Raw genomic sequence first — 24,378 nt, forward strand, 5'->3', positions numbered from 1 at the left:
TTGCAGGATCCTGGCATTCTTGATTCCAATCACATTTCATATATTGTTCCAGTCACTTCTTCTTCCTTAGCTAATTGTGCCTCATTTACCTGATGGCTCTTAAATGTACCTCCAACCTAGGGCACCTGGGTGGCTTAGTCGGTTAAGGGTCCGACTCTTTATTTTGGCTCAGATCATGATCCCAGGGTCCTGGGATCAAGCCCTGTTGTCGTGCTGCATGCTGTCAGCCAGAGTCTGCTTGGGATTCTCCCTCCTCCTCTCTCTCTCCCTCTCTTTGCCCACCCCCCACTCTCTCTCTCTCTCTCAAAATAAACTTAAAAGAAAAAGTACCCCCAACCCTGACACCAAACCACAATGTACAATTTCTTGAATGACTTCATCTCACCCATTGTTCACTAGTTCTTACTAGTCTTATTCTAAGATAACTCTGCTTCCAAGTTCTGGGTGTGCCATACTTTTGTTCTGACTGTAGTGTTCATGGAAGAGGGAGATGAAAATATCTTTGGGGGTAAGAAGGTTGAGAATGACTATACTCAAAGGTCACTAGTACTCAAGGAAAACCTAGACTCCTCTACTGATGGAGAATCCCCAACTTCAAACAAAGTATTGAGTGATGGAATAGACTGAATATAGAACATCCATAAAGAACAAGAGAAGCCCGCGTGTGTGTGTAAGAATCTAAAGGATAAGTCTTTGCAGTGAGAGAAGAATCCAAGAGGGGGTCCCTTCTAGGTCCAAGGACACAAAGTTGGAAGTGTGGGTACCTGTCATTTTGGTTGAGGCACCATGACTAAATACAGTGGTCTTCAGCTCCAGAGCGTCATAAATATTACCTCACTAAAATCAGTAAAGCAGTGAAGGTCACAACAAACACTAGTTATCATAATGGCTAACATTTATGGAACTAGTGGGCCCATGATGAGAATTTGGTTGTATTATCTAATACAATAAACCTACAATGTAAGGACCATTATTGTTCCCATTTTATAGATCAGGAAACTGAGGCACTGAGAGGCATCATTCGCCAAGGTGACATAGCCATTCAATAATAGAATCCAGACTCAAATGCAGTTCTGATTCCAGAGCTCGCACCCTAATACACAAGTTAAAACAAATCAGACCCACAGGCACTAACCCTCCTTCCAGGTTCAAATACTTTTCTAAAAGGACAGAAGGGCTCCTGACCCTGGGCATGCTCAGGAGAATGTCACCCTCTGTATAAACTGTTGCGGAACAAAGCTAAGAACAGCTGATCTGGAGAGATGAACCACATACTTTGGTTCTTGCCCTCTCTCTGCACAAAAAGAGGTATCTGAACCTAAGCAAGACCCTTAACATCTGCTTCAAGCTCCTGCTCTGTAAAATGGGAATAACTCAGCAGGAGCCATTTAACACAAGGTTGGTGAGAAGATAAGACCAAAAGAGAACATTCAGGAAGCATTTCTCAGTGTTAAAATGCTATAGTGTCGGTTGACAAATATTTACGTACTGTAATTTAGAGTTTCAAAGGCCTCTCTACATACAATAAATCAGAAATCACTTTCAAACCACCCATTTATTCAACATAAAACAGAAACCTAGAATTACCGACAGGGCATGACATATACGTATTATAATGGGCTTAAATTACATGGTGATTTCTGCCCAACCCCATGTAACTCAGCAGGGGCTAGGCGTTCCTGCACCCGTGGCTTTCTGATGTGCAGCTCAGCAGATGAGGGCTGTGGGGTGGCCCTTCTTGGGTGACATCTTGATGATGGCCCCTGAGCATTTGTGAGACTGTCTCCAGAGGAGGCTCTAGGGTGCTTGCCGCATCAGTTCTCCCACAGGCTGATCCATAGCACTTTACAGTTTATAAAAACATTCAGTTTGCACAAGACCTTGTTTCTTTTTTTTGAGAGAGAGAGACAGAGAGAGAGAGAACGAATGGGGGAGGGGCAGAGAGAGGGAGACAGAATTCCAAGTAGGCTCTACACTGTCAGCACAGGGCCCAAGGAGGGGCTTAAACTCACAAACTGTGAGATCATGACCTGAGCTGAAATCAAGAGTCAGAACCTTAACTGACTGAGCCATCCAAGCGTGTGCAAGACCTTGTTTCAATTAATCCTTCCAACTACCCAAAGAAGCAGGCAGGACAAAGTGCAGTAAGCCCACTTAAGGATAATTTACCCAGGAGAGGTTGACTTATCCAAGATGCCACCGGTGGAAGAGCTGGACTAACCCCAGTGCATGACTTTCCACTAAACTGTGTTTTGGGATTTCTTAACGATGCATTGAGCACCTAGCACATCAGCCACTGTGCCAGGTACACCTACTCATCGGCTTAGCCTCTGGAGAGGAGCTTGTTCAAACTTTCCCCCTCCCCCGCTCCATGCAACTAGTGAGTTTTAAGCATTGGAATTAAGAACCTGACTATTCAGTATGTCACACAGTAGAGCTAAGTGGCAGCACTGTAGCAGTTAGAGATATAGAGCCAGCCTGGCCTGAATCCCAGCCCAGACACCCACGGTCAACTGTTTCCTTATCTGTAAAACGGGGATAACAACTGTGCCAGTTCATAGGGTTTCGAGGACTGATTTAGTGCAGGTGTAGCACTTACAACGGTGCCTGTTACATAAGACCCCAATAAATATTAACTGTTACTTCCTTAGCATTGTGTTGAAAGGGGGAACAAGGGAAGGTTTAAAAACAAATATCTCTTTAACCTCTTAGTGTCTCAAAGTTCTCATTTCATTTCACTTATTTCAAGACTCAGGCCCAGAAAAAGGAGCCCTCCCTCATTTAGGCAGAGCTCCAAACCCCTTGCTAAGTCTGCATACCATCCTCCCTGGTCTCACCTCTGCCTCCATCATCTCGACTCCATGTCCGTAGGGCTGGATTTGGGTCATGGCCTCCCTGTTGGTCTTCTTGCCTCTGCTCTCTCCTCCATCATTCTCTACTTTTTCTCAAATTAATTTTCCCCAAATAGTCACTTAACAAGCATTTTAACTGAGCACCTATTAACTGGGAGGCACTGTAGTGGATGCTGTGATGGGCTACCCAGATCCCCCTTTAGGAGTGAAGAACTTGCCCCAGCTGCTGCGTATTGACGGCAGAAAGTCCTCACTTGTCAGCCCCTGAGGAGGATTGCCTCAGCTGAAGAAAACCTTTCCGAAGGTCACGCCTCGTTCTGGTAGCAGCTGGCATCTAAAGACTAATCACTCCGAAGAATAAAGGCTGAACCCATTGCCTCAGCTTAGGCCAACTCTGCAGGGCTATCCCAGCTCCAGAACGTGGGCTTGGCTGAGCCTTTCCTGGGCCTGCATCACTGCTCGGCTTCTCCCTCTGCTCAACTGATCTCAAGCTGCTTTCCAGGGAAGCCAACCTGTGACAGGCACAGGAGGTGCAAAGACGAGCAAGCCATGGCCTGGCCTTCAAGGATATCAAGGCAAACCAGAACTACGATCTTATCGGCATACAGCTTATAATGGGGGAAGCACACAGTGCCAATGAAGCCCACTTGGAAGAGGGTGGGGCTGAAGCAGAGTCCATCACCCCAGGTTTGAAAAACCCTCCCAGCCCTTCAGTCATCCAGTCTGCGGGCTCCCGCTGATGCAGAGTGACAGTGCTCTGATGCTGGCGGGGGTGTTGTTTGGTTTGCATCTGTGGGTGGACCAGACCCAGGCCTGGGGAGCGGTTCCTAGTAAGACGTTCTGTATCCAAATGACACATCAGGCTGGGGCATGGCCAGGCAGGGTAAATGGTACCTTCTCTCCTATTCTGTGCTAAAATTTACCTGGAAAGCTTAGTAAAATGTCTAGGTCTAGCAAATCTCAAGACAGCAATATCACATTGGAATAAATGATTCTGTGACTGGCATCTTTGAGGTGCAGACCCCCACTGCACCCTTGTCCACCGGCGACCAACCAGGTTGTCTGGGAAGGCACTGGTGAGTATGTAAGGCCAGCAGAAGCGGGGAGGCCAGCATTTCAAAGAAGGCCTTGCAGACTGAGGTCTTTCAACCCGGCTGGCTCTGGACTGCTTTAAAGGCCTGATGTCGGCAGGGCAGCTCCAGCATCAGTAGCTGTGGGAAGGACCAGCTTTCCAATGGCTGGTGTTAGATAGGGTCTCCACAGCATGGAAGGGTAGACTGCTGTATTGGGCCGTCTGGAGTGATCAAGGGCAGTCTTTTGGGTCACTTTCCCCTTTGCCCTGTGGAGTGGAGATGGCTGATTTTGCTGCCATTTTCCATCCCTGAAGACCACCATCTCCTGCCAACTCACCTCCCCTAACTTCCAGAAATTCACCATACACACTTATCCTGGGATCTTTCTCACCTCCTGCAATTCATTCATGCCGTCTTTCTCAAGTCCTGCGGCATAGACTTATATTGTCATATATAAAAGCTCTTCATTCACATTTCTTTCATGGAATCATAAACTGGAAGCCAGTCTGGAGGCCATCTAGTGCTGGCTTCTCCCTCAGAGCCCTTCTCCATAGCCTGGCAGGGCTGAACAGTCTCTGGGAACTCACTCCCAGAAAGCAGCCTATTTAAAAGTTTTCTTTCCTTTGAGCCCAAATTGGTCCACCTATGGACCCACTCAAGAGAAAAATTTCCTCTTTCCCCAAATAATAATAATAGTCTTCAAATCACAGACCGCTCACCCAAGAATTGCTTTCTGAGGGCTTATATGTTACGTGCTTGCCATCTAAACCTCACGACAACCCTATAAAGAAACCACGTAGGAAGGTGTTCGAAAAGGTTGTGATGTGCTGTGATTACCCAGCTAATACTAGTGGCCCCTTCTATTACTGGGGATGGAGCTGGGACTTGATTTCAGGCCCTACTCCAATGCCTTTGCTCTTTGTACACAAAGCCACACCCAAAGAAGCAGACTCTGTGTCACAGAACCCTTCGGTTGCATTCTCACCGACTGAGAAATTGAGGACTCCTACAGGGATTCACAAATTAGTGAGGGGTGACGGGGCTGAGAGCCTGGCCAAAAAGGCAGGCACAGAAACTACACCACATGGCCCCCAAACTGGCACACCTGCAGGCCTGAGGGTGAGGAGTGTGGTGGGGACCATGAGAAGACCCTCGTGACTTCAATGGTACACAGAAGTGGCTGGAACACCTCTGGACTTCTAAGAGGGAGGGAGGCTGAGGAGGTTGGCTGACTAGTGGCCCTTTGGCCAGCTTCCTCAGTCTATCAGCACCTGCTGTGTAGTGAACAGAGCCTTCTTCATTTCATTCTCCTTTCCTCCAAAAGAGGCTCTTTCCCCCAGCTACCTACATACCACAACAGCCTCAGGGGGCTACAAATCTTAGGTTGACCCCTGTGACTACAATTTCCCATGAAGCCAGCAAGTTCCTTCTGTTGATTCTGGTTTCTCTGTTGTCTTTGAGGAAGGCAAGGTTCCTATTTTAGTGTCTTCTAACAATTACATATAGAAGTGGAGTCCTCAAGAAACAATATTTATAAGAGCTAGTACTCTGTTAAACAACTGCTCTCCTGAGATTCCTTGATTTAAAAACAAAGTGCTGTTTCTTCCCATTCGACCCCATTCTCAATTCCCTACTTCCCAGGCCCCCCCTACATGGTTCGAAGGAAAATAAAGAACATGAAGCCACCCAAGCAAAATGGGACAAAGATAGTTTCTCGGTTTCTCTTCAGCTCCAGCCGAGGATCAGAGAAGCAAGGTGAGCCTAAGTCAGAGACCACAGGAGTAAGCAGTTGACAAACCATGCTGGAGGCCAGGTTACACAATCAGTTCACTCCTCCAAGCAGTGGGACTGAGGCAGCACAAACCAAGCCCCCTTCTGCTGCAGCTGAGCCCAGGCTATAGGGAATAGTATACCCCAGTGATGTAATACATTGCCCTTCATTCCACCAGCTCAGGCCACCCAAAGTAAGGCAGGTGATCTCTGAGCCCCAGTGGCTTTAATGACACCTCCTTCCAGAGCAAGACTGGTGCTGCCATGGACCTGGCCATGTGACTGATATAAGTGTTACAGGAAAAGCCCAAACCTCAGAGCCCACGCCCCTTAACACTGGGCAAGTGCTGCAGCCCTGCCAATGAGCAGCAGAGATGAGGCCAGGGAGATGCAGGGGGACATTTAATTTACACAGCAGCCACTTGGGGCCCAGTCAGAGCTGGGGCAGTTGGGGGGATCTATAACCAGAGGGCACCCCCACCCCTTCCCTTGAAGACCAGTCCTCACAGACACTTAGACGGGGCTCCCTGGGTTATGCAGAGGATGCTCCAGTTAAAAGGAGATTTGGAAATAAGGCTGTCCCCAAAGTTGGGGGAAGTCCGTGGCCTGGAGATGGTTGCCTATATCGCGGCCCAGGGGTCTGAGAGACCAGTCCATGTCCTGGGCACAGTCCTCGGCCTGGTGACCCTAAAGGAAGCCCTCACGGCGGAACTGTTCCTGGAGAAGGGCGCGGTACTGGTCAAACCCCCCCTCGACCCGGGTGACGCCACCGCCTTCGCACACCCACAACTCCCGGCACACCAACCGGATGAAGCGCTCATCGTGGGATACCAATATCACACCGCCCTGAAAGAGAGGAGACCAGGAGGCACTCAGGGGGGCCCTAAGGGGTGATGACACTTGGGGAGGAGCAGGCAGCATGAAGGCACACTCACCCTGAAATTGTTGAGAGCACGGCCCAGAGCCTCAATCGTCTCCATATCCAGGTGGTTTGTGGGTTCATCCAGAATGTAGAAGTTGGGGCTAGAAGGCAATATCCAGGAAGGTGGGTAGTTATTGGGGTTGAGAGAAAAATGAACCCTCTGATACGAAGGCAAGAGAAACATTTTCTACTTGGCTAGAGGGGTAGAGGGGTAGAGGGGTAGAGGGGTAGAGGGGTAGAGGGGTAGAGGGGAAGGCAAGAGCTCACCAGGGCATGGTCATCTGAGCAAAGGCTACCCGACTCTTCTGGCCCCCAGACAAGCTGGCAACAGGGCGCACGGCCAGTTCTCCAGAGATGCCATACCGGCCCAGCTGGTGACGATACTCCTCCTCAGGCCGCCCTGGAATAGGCCTCACCCCATCAAGTGGATTCTTGACCCAACTTTCTCTCTTCGCCCTCCCCTCAGCCCTACCTCCAAATGCCCATGTCCTTATACTTAGACTTGGGGCCCACTGCTCAGCACCCCACCCCAAGATGGGCCTAGTCGTAGGGGTCACCTCCTTTCCGGACTCAAATCCCTAAGGTACCAGGAAACTTGCGTGCCAGCAGTTCCACGGCACTGACATTCAGGTCCAGCTGCTCCACGTGGTGCTGGCTGAAATAGCCAATCTTCAGATTCCTACAGGCAGAAACAAAGGTGGAAAGAGGGGATGGAAGGCAATGACCATAAACAAGTGTAGCTACAGTGTATGAGCAGTTTGGAATTGGGGCCTTTACCTGTGAGCATGTCTGATGCCCCGGACAGGGGCCAGGTCCCCCATAAGCAGCTTCAGCATGGTAGACTTACCAGCACCATTCTCCCCAACCTGTAAAAAGAACCCCGAGAATGTTAAAGAGTGGACATGTGTGAGACACTGAAGGGAAGGAGATGAGAACTGGTTCTGACCAATGACTCCTTCAACAACGAAAAAAATATTAAGGAACTCTACAGAAAGATGAAACAACCAGTAAAGATATAAAGGGAACTGACACCTGAATACCTACTAAGTGCAGGGGATTTAATCCTGCCAATAACTGAGTGACGTAGGTGTTATCTCCACCTTGTAACCAAGCTAGCAACAGGCAGAGTCAAGACCTGAAATCTGATCTCTCTTCCATGTTCCATGGTTTGAGAAAACTCAGAGCTAAGACTAGTAAGATAAAGTCTTGTTCTAAGTATTCATAAAATACCACAACCAGGCTTCCTATCTCTGCAAGGAAGTATAGCAAAGCCCTTGGCCCAGGCCAATCCCTGCTCCTGTATACCACTTCCCTTTGCAGCCAGATGATCTGGGCCAATCCACACCACGTGAAGGGGTGGCAGAGTCCCAGCTCACAGAACAGAGAAACAGCAACCATACCACACAAATGCGGGACTCGAGATCAGCAGAGACGGATAGACGGCTGAAGACGACATGCTTAGGATCATAGTAGAAATCCACCTCATCTAGTTGTAGAACTGGTGGTGAGAACTTCTCAAACCCATCAGGGAACCTGCAGGAGGTGATGGTGAGGAACACAGAGGTGGCCGGAAACAAGAGCTCCCCACCAGCCCTTGGCCCAGCACTCACTTCATCACCACCTCCAACTCCTTGTCCACAGGTTTCAGCTCCGGTCTGAGGAGAGAGGGGGCAGGCAAACTAAATTTATGGCTTAAAAAAATGACTTTGTTCTTACTACACAAATAATAGATGTTCAGGGAAAACCTAGAAAAAACTCATAATTCTACCATCCAGACCCCATTCTTATTTTAGAGTACCTTCTTCCAGTTCACAATATCCCTTTCAGGAGATTTTTGGCCTTCCGGTTAATACATTGTGATAAATATTTCATGTCACAAAAACCTAAGCCTTTGATTTTAGACTTCCTTCCACCACCGGCACTTCTAGAAAGGTTGCTATTAGATTAACCCCCCAATGTTCAACGTTGTTAGTCATTAAAGAAATCCAAGTCAAAACCACAGTGAGCTGTCGCTCACACCCACTACGATGGCCAAAATTAAAAAGACAGATAATAAGTGTTGGCAAGGATGTGGAGAAATTGGAACCCTCATACATTGCTGGTAGAAATATAAAATGGTACAGCTGCTTTAGAAAACAGCTTGGCAGTTCCTCAAAAAGTTAAACATAGAATTATCTTGTAACCCAGCAATTCTACTCCGAGGCATATACCCAAGAGAATAGAAAACATACGTCCATACGAAAACTTGTACACAAATGTTTAGAGCACTGTTATTCATAAGAGCCAAAAAACAGAAACACTTCCAATAACCCTCAACTGATGAATCAATGAACAAAATGCTGTATATCCTTACCATGAAATATTACCTAGCCATTAAAAGGCAGGCAATACTGATAAATGCTACAACACGAATAAACCTCAAAAACATTACGTTAAGTGAAATAAGCCAGACACAAAATGTCACCTGTTACAGGATTTCATTTATATAAAATATCCAGAATAAGCAAATATATTAGAGACAGAAAAGAAATTAGTGGTTGCCTCGGACTGTGGGGACAACACTAATTTACAACAGCAGTGTAAAATTCTCTGCTTTCCTGTTGGAGAGGAGATTAAAGTTGGTTTCTAGAAAAGGGGGAGACCTAGAATGGGAAGGCAAGGGGTACCCTGCAAAATCAGGGAAAAAATTAAGGGAATAAGAGTCAGGGTCTAATCGAGGGCACTGTACTCACAGCTTCTCCAGCATCTTGAGTTTACTCTGCACTTGAGAAGCTCTGTTGGCGTTGTAGCGAAATCGGTCAATGAAAACCTGTGGGTGGATGAGTGCAGACACTGGTCAGGCTCCCTCATCCCTGAAAACTCTAATACCCATGGGCCCCTAGCCCTGTCTGCCCCCATACCTGGATATGCTGGCGATACTGCTGTTGTGCCTCATATTCACGCTGCTGGTTGAGCAGCCGCTCTTGCTTGCTCTTGATGAAGGTCTCAAAGTCTCCCCGGTAGCCATCTAGCCGCTGGCTATGCAGGTGGATGATGTCTGTGGCTATGGCATTCAGGAAGTTGCGGTCATGGGAGACAACCAGGATTGTAGAGGGCCATGTCTGAGGGGTCACAGGATGGCAGGCCCAGTTTGGGAGGGAAATCAACTTCCAGCACCCCCCACCTCCCCACCAGTGTCTTAGAGGCAGACCTTCCTTAGACCTACTCCAGCACCTATAGCCACTCACTTGCAGGTAATTCTCCAGCCACAGGATGGCCCTTACATCCAGCATGTTTGTGGGTTCTGGAAAAGTTGGGGAGGACACATTTGGGATTGAAGGGCTAGAGAACTTGGATGCTGCCATCCTTCCTCACCCCAAAGTCAGGGTGCCCATTTTAAACTCACCATCCAACAGCAGAAGATCTGGCCTATAGAAAAGAATGCAAGCCTTGAGGTTTTAGGTCAGCAGTTCACGACCTCCCATGAACCAAGGCCAATCCTCCACAGTATCCATGGGCCCCTTCAGGCCCAGGAGACTCACCTAGCAAACAGGGCCCGGGCCAGGGCCAGTCTCATCCTCCAACCACCTGAGAACTCCCTAAAGAAACACAGATCACATCAGCTGTAGGTGTTCACCAGGACAGGTAGAGACAGAGCCAACAGTGTTCGTAACTAAGAATGGCAAGGGCCACTCACCGGGTGGGCTGCTGCTGCATTTTAGGGGTAAAGCCAAGCCCAGCAAGAATGACTGATGCCCTAGAAGTGAGGAAATTAAAGAACCCCGTTGGAACAGGTAACGAAATGGAAAGGTAAAATCTGAAGGAGGGAAGGGGAATTTTAAATACCTGGCAGGTGCCTTGTCGGCCTCAATCTCCTCCAGTTTGGCATATATTTCTGCCAACTGTGCAGCTTCTGAGCCCTCAGCCCTGGAGTGGGAATGGGAGGAAGAGCACTCAGCCTGAATGCAGATAGTCTTGGGGGAATGTCCTGCACCCTATGTAGCTGAAAAGCAGGTCACCGACTGCCTTGTTGCCAGGACAGGAATAGAGGATAGGAAGAACCTGCTCAAGACAGTGAGGGCAGTGGGCACTGTGGAAGGAACGGGGCTTTACAGCCCCACAGAGCCAAGTTCTAAGCTCTGCTGCTTACTAGGATGGGCATGCAAGTTATGGATTGTGGTAGTATGACAGGCACTCTGTGAAGAACTGTGGCTGCTGGTTATTACCTATTCTGGAGCCTTTACCTGCCAGTGGCAATCTGGGCGCTGAGCTCCCGCTCCCTCCGCAGAAGGTCCTCTCTCACGGTATCACTCTCTAGCACACTCTGAAGGGCAGGGGTGTCATCTCCAGCAACCTCCTGCTCCACGTGCAGCAGGGAAATGTGGGCTGGAACCCGCAGGCTCCGAGTGGCCAACATCTTCAGGAGTGTTGTCTTCCCCAGCCCATTTCGGCCCACCAGTCCATAGCGGCGGCCCCATGCCAGGTTCACATCTGCTCCAGCCAACAGTACCCTGCAGGGGTAGCAGGAAGAAAACAAAGGGTGCTGCTCTAGAAACAGGTATGCAGCAAGTTTAACAACACAAACCTAGTGTTACTTTAAGCCCCATTCCATCTGTCCGAATTCTCCTTTAATTGGAAAAAGAAAAAACGTCACCCCCCACTGCCACTCCCTCACCTATCGCCAAAAGACACATCAAAGTTCTCAATTCGAACATCATAGGATTTGTTCTTGCCGGATGATTCCAACCGACTCTCCTTTCTGCTGCCTGCCTGGCTGGCTGATGCCTCCTCCAAGACTCTTTCAAAGGAAGAAATGGATGGCTTTTAGCACTCCCAGCCACCCTTCCATCCCAATAGAGACTGCTCTATTCTCTTCTCAGCCCTTCTTACTAAACTCACAGAGGGCTGCTGGTCTTGAGTGTGTCCTTCTCTGAGCGCTTCTCCTGCTTTGCCTTCAGTCGAGCCTCAGCCTTCTCTAGCTTCTTTGCATTCACTGTCTGAAGGTCCAAACACAACCATTTCAGCCTAGGTTGTAGCCTCAGAAACAACATCTTAAGTTACCCTGCTCTCAGGGAAAGACTTTATCAGAAATTCCCCAAAAAGATACTCCAGTATTTAAAGACAGTCAATGCTCACCCTCGCTCACCCTCAGCCCCCACCCTTTCTTTCCCATCCTCACCGAGGACTGTTCCCTCTTTAGCAGTCCTGGAAGTTTGGTGCCACAGTCTGTAAGCGATAAGAAAAGCAGTCACCTTCTCCCTGAGGGAAGGGAAACTAACATTTTGAGTAATTAATATGAATGAGACACAGACATAGACACTTAAAGAAAAGCCTTACAATCCCAGAAACAGCTGTCATCCCCCCACTTTTCAACAAAACAAAACCAAAAAACACCTTCCAGATTGACAATAGAGAGACTGAGGCAGATAAGCAACTCCTAAAAGGTCATGCAACTGGTTAGAAAAGTCACAAAATTGGGAAGTAAACCCAAGTCTGTCTAGTTACAAGGCCCATATTCTTCCTACCCTACCTAAGAGTTTGGAGACCTGTCCAATCCTACTCCCTTCATCAATGGCCTCTTTTGCCCTCAGTAAAGACATTAACTAGCTTCTACAACCTTTTCCTGTGGAAAAGGGGTACCAGGAGTCCTGGGCTCCAGGGGACAGCGGGCTGGGTAGGGGGTGAAGGCTGAGACAAGGGCAGAGGGCAGCTAGTTCAATCTTCCCTCACTCTCACCGTAGTTTTCTGTTATCTTTGACAACTGGATGGGGGCGTCTAGTAGCACCTGGCTGTTTCCCTGGGTCTGTGGCTCAGCCCTTGACGGTAGAAACAGAAAGCGCAGAATTAGGAGCTGAATAAAAAGCTCTACAACCATCAGACCTTCTTCCCTTACATCTCGTCTCCTCACCGTCCGCCCTCCTATCACGCCCCCACCCCCCATCCTGCCCCAAGATTCCCCCGCCCTGGCACTTACAGGCGCAGAGTGTTGTACATGCGCTGGCACACAGCCCTGATGCCCGCGTCATCCTTGCTGTCCCCGGACACCTCCTGCAACAGTTCCCCCACTGCTTCCACCAGGTCATCCACAGACTCGAAGTCCGCGCTGCCGCTGTGCAAGACGCCTTAGGCCGGGCGTGGCAGGTCGAGGAAGAGAGCGGGTACGGCAGACATACAAGCAGTTTTAGCCCCCGAACCACGGCCCCAGTCCGGGCTCCAGACCTAACCGGTTCTCGGGACAAGAGGTCACACAGAGGAGAGGCCTAGCAGCGGTCCCCGGCACTGCCCGCCCTTAGTCTTTCCCCTAATGACTTCCATTTCCGATTCCCCAGCGCGTTGATTCGGTTCCGCTCACCCGTCACGTAGTCGAAGACCTGTCCGTCAATTTCAGGGAACTCGCTCCGCAGGATTTCAGCGCAAGTCGCCATGTTCCAGTAGGGCTCCCGTCCGCGCAGGCGCCGTTAGACCTCAGCCAAGACCCGCCTCCGGCAGGTCTCCCAAAAGCTCACCCCTCCTCCCAAAGCGCATGCCTAGTAGTGACGTAAGAAAAGCGCAGAGCCCTCGGAATCCGGTGGACTAGGTGATCTGGGATGGAGGAACCGTGCGCAAGCGCCGCTCAGAGTCTACGCTAGAACTGCTCTCTCTGCGCTTGCGCAACGCCGTTTCCACTGAAAAATTAGCCACATGTGCGGTTCTCGCTGCCTTCTGGGAGGTGGAGCTACGGGAGGCGGCGGGGTAGGGTGCAGGGAAGCTCGCGGTTTATCTGGACTCGAGACACCGATGGTCCGGTGGGAGGGAACCTTCTGACAGACGAGGGGTTGATAATGTACGCGGGCCTCGCCCGAGTCTCTGCGTTCCCCTGAGGCGCGTCTACCGCAGCGCGCCCAGCCGGGTCCATTTTGGAGCCCACCGAGAGGTTTGCTGACTCACTCGTCCCCGAGCTTTCAGAAGTCCCTGCACAGTAATGTACAGCCCACAGGTTTTGTTCCGGTCCCCAGGTCCTACGGGCTTCTGTTATCAGCCCGGTGGCCAGCCCGCCCAGGACCAGCACCCCGTTCTCTCACCTGACAGCTCAGCAGTTCTACGCGAATTATTTTCACTCGGTCCTAACCTCACCACAGGGCACAAGCTCTCTCACCACCAAAGGGCAAGAAAACCAGATGGACAAAAGGCTGTGCAAATTCAATGGTATTTATTCCCTACCTACACCCAAAGCGTACTGCTCTGCATCAGGAAGCCCAGTAAATGACTGTAAAAAGCTACTTCCTCTCACTGATTTCCTCAGAAGTTAAGACTATTTCCCTCAAATGATGCTGCTTTACATTTAATGTGAATATTCTTCCAACCTGGCTCTAAAATTTTCACCTAAGATCCATCATCCTTTGCCATTGCAAAGGATCAGTCCTGCTATTTGAAGTTTAAAAGTTAAGCTCCTAGAGCTAACAACCATTTTATAGGCAATAGAGGGAAAGAGGCATTCTGGGGGGGGGACGGGACTACAAACTATGCTTTCTTCAACAACACTGCAAGAGCTGACAGAGAACCTGTGGTTTATATGATTTAAAAAGCATTCACTGACCACAATGTACCTTGTTTAGATCCTGATGCAAGTTGCAAAAAAAAAAAAAAAAAAAAAACAAACCACAGGACTCTTGGATTTTGAACACAGATCATGTTGATAAGAAACTGGCCATGAGTTGGTAACTTAAGTTGAATGAGGGTTCATTACATATATCTTGTTATTTCTCTTTATATTTGAAATTTTCTCTAATAGATTTAAAATGGCTGAAACCAAACAAGGGAAAACTGGTGAGGGCAGGTCTGCTCTTTTATCTGCCCCAATACACCAGCAGGTTATGGAATACTCCTCTTAAGGACTAGCTTATCACAAGATTCTCTACAGAGGGGAAGTTACAGCAAGGAGGAGAATCCCTTTTGCCAGCCACTCACCACTGTTTGGGAAGCCTGGGTAATTGCGAAAAGGACAGAACTGAGGTCAGTTTCTCAAGATGGTGGGAAAAAACAAATGTAAACCTTGCTTAATCTCTGCTAATTAGAAAATACCTGTCTAAAGCTGGAGGTCAACTAGGGAAAGAATCTCTACCCTCAGGGAACTAGGACCAGGTGGAGCTGCTTGCCCTTGAGGTTGTGTTCTGAGAAAGGAGGCCTGGGGCTGACACCAGTCAGGATAAGGGCTTGGATCACCTCAAGGGGGCCCAGAACCTTAAGAGAGCTCAGAATATAAAATTCTACTCAACTCACAGTATGCGGTGTTAAGATTTGGGAAGAGCAATCCCATCAGTTCCCCTCCCCGTGTAGCTCCGGCACCACCAACACTTAGCATCTCCGCTCTACAGAGTTTATTGGGTTTATAACTGGACAAAGTCACACGTGTACAAAATGAAGCTCACACTATCCCAAAGCAGAGTAGGGACTGAGGGCTGGGAATCCATTACTGGCCTTTGGGGGAGCTCCGAGGTGAGGGGCAGCCAACCCTCCCACTCCAGAGAGATGTGGCCACAGGGGAGGGGAGGAGAGGGAGCCCACCTGGCTTTGGTCACAGAACACAGAGCCTGGCATTGGGCCAGGGCACACGGATGGTGGAGTAGGAGCCCCAGAAACCACCCTGCCCAGGGAGCCCAGGGACTGCTCCACCAGTCCCGCTCACGATGTGGTTGGTCCAGACCTAGACTCAGGGGCTGGTGCAAAGGGAAGGCAGCAAAGCAGGAGGGAGGAGACGCTGACGTGTGGTGGCCCGGGGGCACCCAGACCTGTGGAAGAAGGTGGGTGGGGAGGCAGGCTAGCTGCTACTAGGCAGCTAGCAGCGGGTCTCATAAATGCCACTGCGGCCAATGTAGCGCACCCATTTGATGACATCATGGTCGCTGTAGTTCAGCTTCGGTTCAAACACCTTCAAGTAACGCACCTTGAGGCCAGAGGGGGCGAATGGCACCTGGGCAAGGGATAGCTCCAGTTAGGAATTTGGTCCTCCTCTCACAGCTGCTCTCCTCTGGGAAGTTCTGTAGCTCTGCCCTACTTCATCTCTCTCTACTACAGGTGTCTGAATGATCGGAGTCCTGAAAGAAGCTAGGGGAAGCTTAAGAAGGATCTTAAAAGGTTTCTAAAGAAGAAAGCATATCCAAGCGTAACTAACAATCACTCGGGTTGGAAATCAGGCCCTGCCTGTGGTAACTCGAATTAATTCCTTTAATCAGCAGGAGGCAGCAACCAAAGACCCACCTTAGAACACACTTATTCTGCTCAATATTATGGGCTTAAAAAATAAGGTGGAGAAAATTATATGTCTAACATGTGCAAAGCAATGCCAGACCAGTCTCCTGTGTGTAAATAAACTTTGGGTCTTATCTGGTAGTCAAACAATCTAAATTTTTCCAAAAAACTGTTTTATGACAAACTTTACAAGTCACAGATTTTTTTTTTTGTCAGTGTGAGTAGTAATTTCTAGTAAGAGGCCTGAAGGGGGAGGAAATGGGTCTTTGAATTATAAAAGTCACTTTCCCCTCTCTGGGTCTCATCTGCAGGTCGCAAGGTGCAGAAGGTGACCTGGACGATCCTAAGATCTTTATTAGCATACCCTCTGCAGTGGCTCTAGGTTCCCCCCTTGCCATACCTCAAAGTTCATGGAAATGGGAGGTCGAGCCCATTTCTTCTTGTCATTGGTGGGCAGAAGCTCAATCTCTGCGCTGATCTGTGATTCCTTCATGCCTGCCATACGCTTGATCCTAGGAACAGAGGGGCAATGAGCAGCAAGTGCCCCTGATAGCTTGGAGGAGTTTCAAGGTGGACGGTGTCCTTTCTGGAGGGGTGGGGGGAACGGAACAGAGGAACTTGTGGGAAGTGCTAGGACAGGAAATGTGGTAAGGGCCCTGGCAATCACTTGCTATGGAATCTTGGGTCTGCTATTCCTTTAGCACTGTGGGCTGCAATTTCAGCCTAAATACACAAGCATGCTATCCCTTGCTATTTCACAGAGATGTTACAAGGGCAAATAGGGAAATGTTGAGGCATTTTGATAACTAAATGCACGCATGCACCCAAGTGCAGGCATGTGCATACTCACACAGAGGTATATGGATGACAGCATAAGCAGAGGCTCCTGGAGAAGCAGACAGGCACCCCCCCATCCTTGCCACACACACACACACACACACACACACACACCACTCACACTCAAGAGGATGAAGGTAAGACTTAAGGGAGTACACCAAAGCATCTTAAGCCCTGCAGTGACCTTGTGAAGGAGACTCACTTCCACACGATGGCGTTCTCGCTGGCCTTGTATTTGGCCTTCCCCTTCATGCAGATCACCTGTACCCCGCTTGTGTTCAGTGGGGTTGGGATCCTCACCTAGAAGTGATATACCTGTCAGAGAGCTCTGTCAAGCCCTGACATCAGCTGCCTTTATCTGGAGACAGTGTTTCCTCCTCCCCAAGTCCCTTGTTCTCACCTCAATCTTCTGAGCCAGTAATGAGGGCTTGAAATTGGACTTGATAACCACCTTGACCTCCAGCTTGGTGCGTCCCACTTCCCGCACTAGCGGGATCACCCGGAAAGGAAGGATGATGTCCTTGGTGGTGCGATACCTTTAGGGGTGGGGAGTAAGGTTGGCACAGCAGAGCCTGTCCTCCTCCCTCTCCCCACTCTCTGCCAGCAGCATTCCCTGCCTCCTCACACCCCAATGGTACCTCATGAGCTCAAACTCTCCATCTGGTGGGATGAAGCTAATGCTGCGTTCAGAGTCAAACTTGCTGAGTCGCACACACTGGTGGAAGGTACAGTCATCGATGGCAATTGATTGCTTCCCACTGTGAGCAGGGGCAGAAGGTCTCCTCGTTGGTACAGGAGAGTGGCAAGAGAGAGTTGGGCTGGGAATCTATCCCACCCCCAAAGGCTGCCACATCCTGAGTGAAGCTTGCACTACAGACTGTGGAAGGCTACCAGAATATAGCTTTTTGACTCAGGGGTCCCTGCTGCCAATTTAGGGATGAGTGGGAGCTTTGCAAATTCACCGTTTCTGGAGAACTCCGGTGCTTGGGACCCAGAGGTTTTAGGCACACTGGCCAGAAGCCATCAGTATGTTATAGAAAAATCTTAGTTCTGGGGAATCAAACAAAGGGGACTACTCTTTAAGTATGAGGACTACAATCCCCTCATCTCTCTTAAGCACAGATGTCAAGAGCTTGGAAAAATGGTATCTAGAAAGGAACCTGTGATTCACTAGACCCTGCTCAGCCCTTCGAGGTCCACCCTCTCCCACCAGCAACCCTGCCCCAGGCACCTTTTACTTGTTTCATCAGCTGTGCCTTTGCCCTGTTTCTCAATGACAATCTTGTCATTCATCCCAAACTTGCACTCGGGCATGCCACTCAGGTAGCTCTTCATCACCACCCGGCCTGACACATGGGCACTCAGCACCTGCCCTGGTGATAGATAAATGGGAACATCTGAGTCAGGATGAGGATCCTGCCCTGGTCCTGCCCCTCCAGCTTCATCTCGAGAGGGCTCTCACCCTGTGGGGACATGAGAAGGTTCACACTCTCTAGCACATCCAAGAAGAGCTCATTCCGGCGATACTTGATGCCCTCCCGCCGCCAGCCAATCTGCCCGGTCACCTGGCTGGTGATCTGGGACTGCTCTTCTTTTGTCTACACGGGGGACAGAGACAACATAATGACTTCATTCCTCTCTACCTTCAATCATCCTGTTTCTATCCCCACTCTACCCTCATTCCCCCTGCCTTCTGGTCCCCACCCTGTAACTCATCTTCCCCATAAGCTCCATGCTGCAGGGCCTGAAGAAAACTGGAACAAAGCTGTAAAGATGGAAGCTAAGGGAACAGCTTACCTGATGCTGGAGGCCAAAGGGCCAATGTGATGCCCACAGGAAGCAGTAGGGGAGCACAGACGGGAAGAGGCAGGCAGAAAAGAAGGAGAAGGCAGCTATAAGGCCTGGATCCTAGAGGAGGGCCCACACTCTCTCCTCCTGAGGAACACCAGGCCTCCAGAGCAGCCCACACCCTCCCTTCCCTCAGTGCAGAAGGAAACTGCTTGAACTATATTCCCAGAAACAGAGATGCTGAGTTGGCTGCTCCTCGGGTGGAGGGCCACACACAGCAAAATAGGCCTGCAATCATGGCAGAGGGCTCAGGCCAGCACTTCCTGTCAGAGGTGGTGCTTGAGTCAGCCGGGACAGAGTTCAGGGGGCTTAAGGAGGATGGGCCCCACCCTGGCTGTGGCTGTACAACTGAGTACCTGGCTCTTGATACCCTGCTGAGTGATGAAGGTTTTCAGTGCTCCTGTCTCTGAATTCTGTGGATAGCCAAAGTCCAGGATCTCTGCAAAAGGAAGGGATCCATCAGCCCCTGGAAAAAGCTGAAGGTTTCTTTAGTCTAATCCCTCCCCTGGCCTGGACATAGCTGGCCAGGACAGCTCCAGAAGAGTGTGGGATCATCTACAGCACTGTCCTCTTGCTTTGTAGCATTTACTCCGGGATTTGTGCTTCATAAGAAAACATAATTAAATGTCAGTTTTTTTCACAGAGAAAATCAGCAGAAGACTCTTATGGCCAGTGAATGAGAGATCAGGAAGTGCTGAGTCCTTAGAAAACAGACAGACAATGGGAAGGTGGAAAGACTCTGTTCCCTTAAATCATACCCTACAGAGGAAGAGAGATAATGTAACCCTAGAAGCTGGTAGTAGCTCACCCTCCTCCAGGCTCTGAGGCCGCTATTGAGATAGAAAGCTGGAAGGACAGTCAGGGAACTAAGGCCCAAACCACAAAGGTGAAAGGGAAATGTGCTTAACTGTAGGAGGCCCAGCTACCAAGCCCCACAGTTAGGTTCTTATCCCCCTGAAAGATGTTTTGGTCCTCTGCCCCCTCTCCCACCTCTACTTGCTGGCCTTCAGGGCTCAAAAGACTAAACAGTCAGAAAAGTTCAGAAGGCACTGGAGGGAACCTCACACCTGCTCCTACCTCCAGGCCAGGCCCCATCAGGTTCAGCCCCACCCTAGGCCCACCGCCCTGCCAGCCTCACCATCCAGTAGCTCATATATGAGCACAAAATTGTTCTTGATGTTCTCCTCGCTGATCTTGCCAAAGTAGGCAGCCATTACGTCACACATCTTATAGAGGAATTCGAAGACCATGGCAGCATTGACATTCTGCTTGGTGACAGCTGCCAACCAGATGTTGGACCGCTTAACATGGAAGAAACTGGTGCGAGCGATGTTGGTGACAGGGCTGCGCACCTGCTGCCGGGCGTGGATAACATTGACCCGAAAGGCATCCACTGCGTTCCTCCTGAGGGAAAAGGGTACACAGGGGCTGCTCAGCACCCAGGCAAACCTCACTCCACAGGGATCAACCACAGCTGCTAACAACTCCCCCCTCCTTACTCCCCCCTTCACTGCTTAAGTCTGGCATGTACTCTGAAGCCAACTGCCTAAACCACTGGGGCAGTTCCCTGTGACTCCCAGCGGAGGCACAAGGGTAGGGTCAGAGCTGGGCTAGTGTCTGAAGGCCATCAGAGACAGGGAAGTCAAGTGGCAATGACAGGAGGATAGATGTAGCGTTAATAAAGTGAGATCCATCAGGCTTAAGGAGGTATGCTCCTAACTCCCAGGCTTGGCCCCAATTTCCCAGCTGCAACCTCTCTAGCTTCTCAGTAAGCTCCAGGCCCAAATGAAAGAGAGACTCTGCTTCTTTCCCAGTCTTCCCACTTGTGATTCCACCGGTTAGACAAAGTCAGCATGACTTCAGAGAAGGCTCTGATCTACCGAGGAGAAAGGACCGAGGGGCCATGGAGCTGGGCCATTCATTCCTGTCCAGGATCCAATTCCAGGGCATGTTTGGGGAATGAAAACAGATGAAGAAAACAATGATGGGGGGGCAGGGCCCCCCACCCACCTGTGCCTGGGCGGCAGCTTGATAGGCTGCTTACCTATTGCTACGGCAGCCAATGAGATGGGATGAGAGAAATGATGCCAGCAAGAAAAGGAGAGTGACAGCAACGAGAGAGAGGATTAGACACACAACACACTGGGGGTGGGCAGCACACACCATGAGGTGGAAGCAGACAAGCAACAGGCAAGGGGTGGAGAGCATAGCAAGGCATGCAAGACAGTATGTGCCCTAGCTTAAGCAGGTCCATCCATGGCAGGAGGGGGGTGCCTATGGGTACAGCCAGCCAGGTTCAGGCAAGCCAGGCATCGCCACAACTCTAGCTCATGCCCCACCACCAGTCAGTGGACAAACAGCCACAAAGGCCAGGCCAGCCCACTAGCCAGGGAGCTGGGAGGCAAGGAGCTAAGGCTCTGCAGCAGGCCCATTCTGTAACTCTCTATCCTAAGCTCTTAGAGGAAGAAAAACAGGGCAGCGGGAACCAGAGAAGCCTAATCTCATTAGAGTTGCTGAGGCTAGGACAAGTGCCCTCACTCAGGAAAGAACAGTGGCGTGCAGGGTGAGGCAGAATGAGAAGGCAGGCTGTGCTTCCTCGTTAAGGTCTGAGGGACCCAGAACAAGAAGCTATTCCACATCTACTCTGATAGGCCAGAAAGGGCCACATGGCTTCCCTGCCTTTCCTTCAGTGACCCAGAGAGTGCTCCAGGCTTGCTCACAACCTCTCTTCCAGGGGTAGCCCAGAGGAACTGAAAATGGCTGAGTCAGCAGCCTGCCTCCTCCTGAGAAAGGGAGTGGGAGAGGATTTGGCAGCCTGGAGAGGCTTTCAAGAGAATCCAGTGAAGGCTCTCAACAAGAGAATGGCTTTTGAGAGCAAGACTTAGATGGCCTAGTACCTCTAGCCTGGCCACTAACTCCATCCCCTGGAGAAATATCTCCCTCTTCCTCAAAGGAGGAATCAATCTGCCAGGGCAAAAGCACTCAACTCGAGCAACTAGGTCTGTCACTAAGGAAAGGAGAAGGCAGGAAGGGCAAAAGTTCCTAAGACTGCAGGGGCCACACTATTCCACAGGTCCTGCCTATCAGGCAGTAACTGTCTATCAGGCCAATACCACCAGACCTAATGGGAACCAGGTTGTATTAGCTGAGCTTCTAGGATGCAGCAAGGGAAGGGGGTAGCCCAAGTCAAGTCTCTGGTAGCAACAGACCTGGTCCTGCATGCTGGGGAGGAAGGATAAGGGGTGGGGGCACAGCTGGCTCAGCCAGGGGACTCACCCGATGTCATCTCGGTAGACCCGGGAGATTAGCACCTCCCCCTTGTGATTATAGATGAATAAGCCTCCTATCATGGCGGCAGCTCAGTCTCCAAGGCCCATCGCTCTGAGAACAGACCTAGGACAGGCGGAGGCAGGGTAAGGGAAGGCCTCAGAACCTCTGCCAACATCCCCAGTTGGGGCTGTGCAGGTCACTGGCTCGGCTTTTTTTCCTGACTCAACCCTCCAGAAGTGACCCTGCAGTCCTCCCAGGCATGCCCCTCCCCTTAGCCAGGCTCCAGTTCCTGTTTATCTCACACTGGAAAGGAGAAAGAAATGGAGAAGGACTTGGGCCCAGGATTCTAAGGCCATTTTGACCCTCCCTTTTCTGGGGCTGAGCCCAGAAAGCAGCCCCCTCCCCCTCTTCACAGTGCTGAACTCGGCAAGGATCCTTTTTGGCCCCTTCCTGTGCAGACTCTCACTCAGACTGTAGCCGGTGAGTCACCATGAAGGCCTGCCTGCGGCTGCAGGAATGGCGGTAGGAATTACCTCCACTTGGTTCAGGCCTGGGGCCCTCAGGCACAGCTTTAGGAAGACCGGGTCTCTCAGGCTCCACTACCCTTCTGAGAAGGCAGTAGGGCCTGACCTGTGGCTCTCTAATTCACAGAAATCTAAACATTCCAGGAAAGGGTGTGCAGGGTGTGGGGAGGAGAGAAAGGGAGGCCTTAGGCCCTGACACGGACCCAGGAGTGTGGTTCCAACCAATCCCAGGCAGTCAGATAAGCAGGCAAAAGAGCAGAGAGAAAGGCCCCAGCCCTGGCAGACTACACTTCAATGACCCAAGCTCTTATTAGTTATTTTTAACTATCTCCCTTTTAAAAAGGGAGGCTCCCTCTCAGCTCCCAAATGCAATAAAAATAAGGGGGTGGGAATATAGGTTCATAAAACAATGAGATTGATCTGGCTGAAATTCTATGATTCCAGACCCCATGACATAACTGATTTCTGGCCTGAGTACCTATAAGCAAGGGGCAGAATATATGAATTATCCAAATTATCTGGGTCAAACTAATTTAGACTGTTTGCAAGGAGAAAAAGGGTTAATTTAGTTCTAGATTTCCTGAATTAGCTCTGGTATTAATTTTCACAGGGTGGAGGGAGTTTAGCAGAGTTTTCTAGACTGGAAAATAAAGCGGATTACTGCGGCCACCAGGGTCTCCCAAACTCAGTGAGAGGTCTCTCAAGGTGGTGGTGGACACATTCCATCCCTCAGTCCACAGAGGCTGGGAGAAGAAATGCAAAATGGAGTTTAGAGCCCTGGGCAAAGATGCAAGTTCACACAGTGGTAGGGACCTTAGAGCACCAGGGCAGCTGAGGTGGGGCCCAGGACAGGAATGGAATAATGAGTTAAGGGGAAAGAAAGACTGGCAGAAACAGCCAGGCAGTCTACTCAGGTGAGCCTGGAGCAGCAAAAGGGATGGTGGGGGCATCTGGGGGAAGAAGTTTCCAGTGTGGCAAAGGTCAAGGCTCTGAAGAAGAAAAACAGCAGTGAGAGACTGACAGTAGTGAATAAAGGAAAGCTGGGGCGACAGAACCTGCTTTGGAGTTCAAGTGCAGAGGCATGAGGGGCTGATGGGTTTTTCGGCCTGGGGAGGAAGACATCGCGGAAAAAAATATGGCTCCACGGGGGTGCGGGGGCTGTCACAGGTCTGAGAAAAAAGAGCCGCGGGGTGTCACTCAACTGGGGGGAGGGGGTGCCGCAGGGTGGGAGACTTGTCACAGTCCAAGAAGAAGCCCACAAGGGGGTGTCACTGTCCTAGGAGATGGGGGAATTGTCCTTGCGTTGAGAGGAGGCGCCAAGGGGCAGGGAGGTTGTCACGATCCCGGGGAGGGGGTCGCCGCGCGGAGTCCCCGCTCTGGAAGGATTCCAGTAAGTATCCCCCTCACGGGAGGCTCCGGACGGGTCAGGTGGAGGGCGCCGCTCCCAGCCTGTCCTGCAACCGCGCCCCAGGCGCCCCCGCCCAGCCGTCAGCTCCCTCCCGATCTGAAGGCTGAGGCCACTCCCGGGTGTGGGCAGCTTTCCGCGTAGCGTAGTGCAGGGAAGGGCAAAGCTGGGCAGCGGGGTAGGCATCCTCCCTTACCCTTAGCCAGATCCCCGGCTCACCTGGTGTCCGCGGCCCCCTTCTCAGCCTGCCCGGCCACTCTCCAGATCCCAAGATGTCCGCCCGCCCCCTGCTCGCCTGCCCGCTGCCTCGGCTTTCACTGCAGTGCCGCGGCCCCGCCCCAACCACAGTTGCGCTTGCGCGTCGGAAGACCGTGACGACTACAAATCCCGTCAAAGCTCTCCTCCTTCTTGCTTACAATTTTAAGCTTCCTAGGTTTAACAAAACTACAACGACCGACTGCCTTCGGCGGGGTAGGAGTGCCTTGGGGAGGGATAGGAGAGGCCTTATTCAGCCCTACACGAAATACACATCCCATCATACGCTGCTCCACTCCCTTCATTTTCCCCACTGAGCATTCTGGGAATTGTAGTCTGGAATCCCTCCTGTTCCTATTTCAGTGTTTATGGAGAGCCTCTGAGGATTAATGCCATTTGTTGAAGCCCATCTGTT

At 50.6% G+C, this 24,378-nt stretch overlaps 2 protein-coding genes across 2 annotated transcripts; both read right to left on the reverse strand.

Annotated features, from left to right (window-relative positions):
* Nucleotides 1-1,540: 1,540 nt before the first annotated feature.
* Nucleotides 1,541-13,060, reverse strand: ABCF3 (ATP binding cassette subfamily F member 3). Its single transcript, XM_049628483.1, has 21 exons — nucleotides 12,949-13,060; nucleotides 12,571-12,718; nucleotides 12,333-12,412; nucleotides 11,776-11,822; nucleotides 11,496-11,593; nucleotides 11,272-11,394; nucleotides 10,841-11,107; nucleotides 10,443-10,523; nucleotides 10,294-10,353; nucleotides 10,139-10,195; nucleotides 10,003-10,025; nucleotides 9,845-9,900; nucleotides 9,518-9,718; nucleotides 9,350-9,426; nucleotides 8,228-8,272; nucleotides 8,018-8,150; nucleotides 7,395-7,483; nucleotides 7,205-7,296; nucleotides 6,885-7,017; nucleotides 6,631-6,718; nucleotides 1,541-6,541 (listed from the first exon to the last, which is right to left on the reverse strand). Exons 1-21 carry the CDS (start codon nucleotides 13,019-13,021, stop codon nucleotides 6,383-6,385), a joined length of 2,130 nt encoding a protein of 709 aa, XP_049484440.1. The 5' UTR covers nucleotides 13,022-13,060; the 3' UTR covers nucleotides 1,541-6,382.
* Nucleotides 13,061-14,938: 1,878 nt separating this feature from the next.
* Nucleotides 14,939-24,164, reverse strand: AP2M1 (adaptor related protein complex 2 subunit mu 1). Its single transcript, XM_049628484.1, has 11 exons — nucleotides 23,928-24,164; nucleotides 21,786-21,902; nucleotides 19,648-19,913; nucleotides 18,866-18,948; nucleotides 18,124-18,259; nucleotides 17,893-18,034; nucleotides 17,300-17,419; nucleotides 17,062-17,197; nucleotides 16,864-16,961; nucleotides 16,225-16,336; nucleotides 14,939-15,546 (listed from the first exon to the last, which is right to left on the reverse strand). Exons 2-11 carry the CDS (start codon nucleotides 21,857-21,859, stop codon nucleotides 15,412-15,414), a joined length of 1,302 nt encoding a protein of 433 aa, XP_049484441.1. The 5' UTR covers nucleotides 21,860-21,902; nucleotides 23,928-24,164; the 3' UTR covers nucleotides 14,939-15,411.
* Between the last annotated feature and the right edge of the window lie 214 nt (nucleotides 24,165-24,378).

The sequence above is a fragment of the Panthera uncia genome, chromosome C2 (genome assembly GCF_023721935.1).
Source record: "Panthera uncia isolate 11264 chromosome C2, Puncia_PCG_1.0, whole genome shotgun sequence".
NCBI lineage: Eukaryota > Metazoa > Chordata > Mammalia > Carnivora > Felidae > Panthera > Panthera uncia.

Bases quoted from the DNA above. Each gene is read 5' to 3' on its own strand.
- AP2M1 (XM_049628484.1), bottom strand. From the start codon at position 21,859: ATGATAGGAGGCTTATTCATCTATAATCACAAGGGGGAGGTGCTAATC. The intron at 17,420-17,892 runs GTGCCTGGGGCA...CCCTGCTCACAG, and splicing joins GCTGATGAAACAAGTAAAAG to TGGGAAGCAATCAATTGCCA. The intron at 17,198-17,299 runs GTACCATTGGGG...CCACCCCTAAAG, and splicing joins GGAGAGTTTGAGCTCATGAG to GTATCGCACCACCAAGGACA.
- ABCF3 (XM_049628483.1), bottom strand. From the start codon at position 13,021: ATGGCGACTTGCGCTGAAATCCTGCGGAGCGAGTTCCCTGAAATTGAC. The intron at 11,108-11,271 runs GTGAGGGAGTGG...CTACCCCTGCAG, and splicing joins GATGTGTCTTTTGGCGATAG to GGTACTGTTGGCTGGAGCAG. The intron at 7,297-7,394 runs GTAAAGGCCCCA...TTCTGCCTGTAG, and splicing joins GGCATCAGACATGCTCACAG to GAATCTGAAGATTGGCTATT.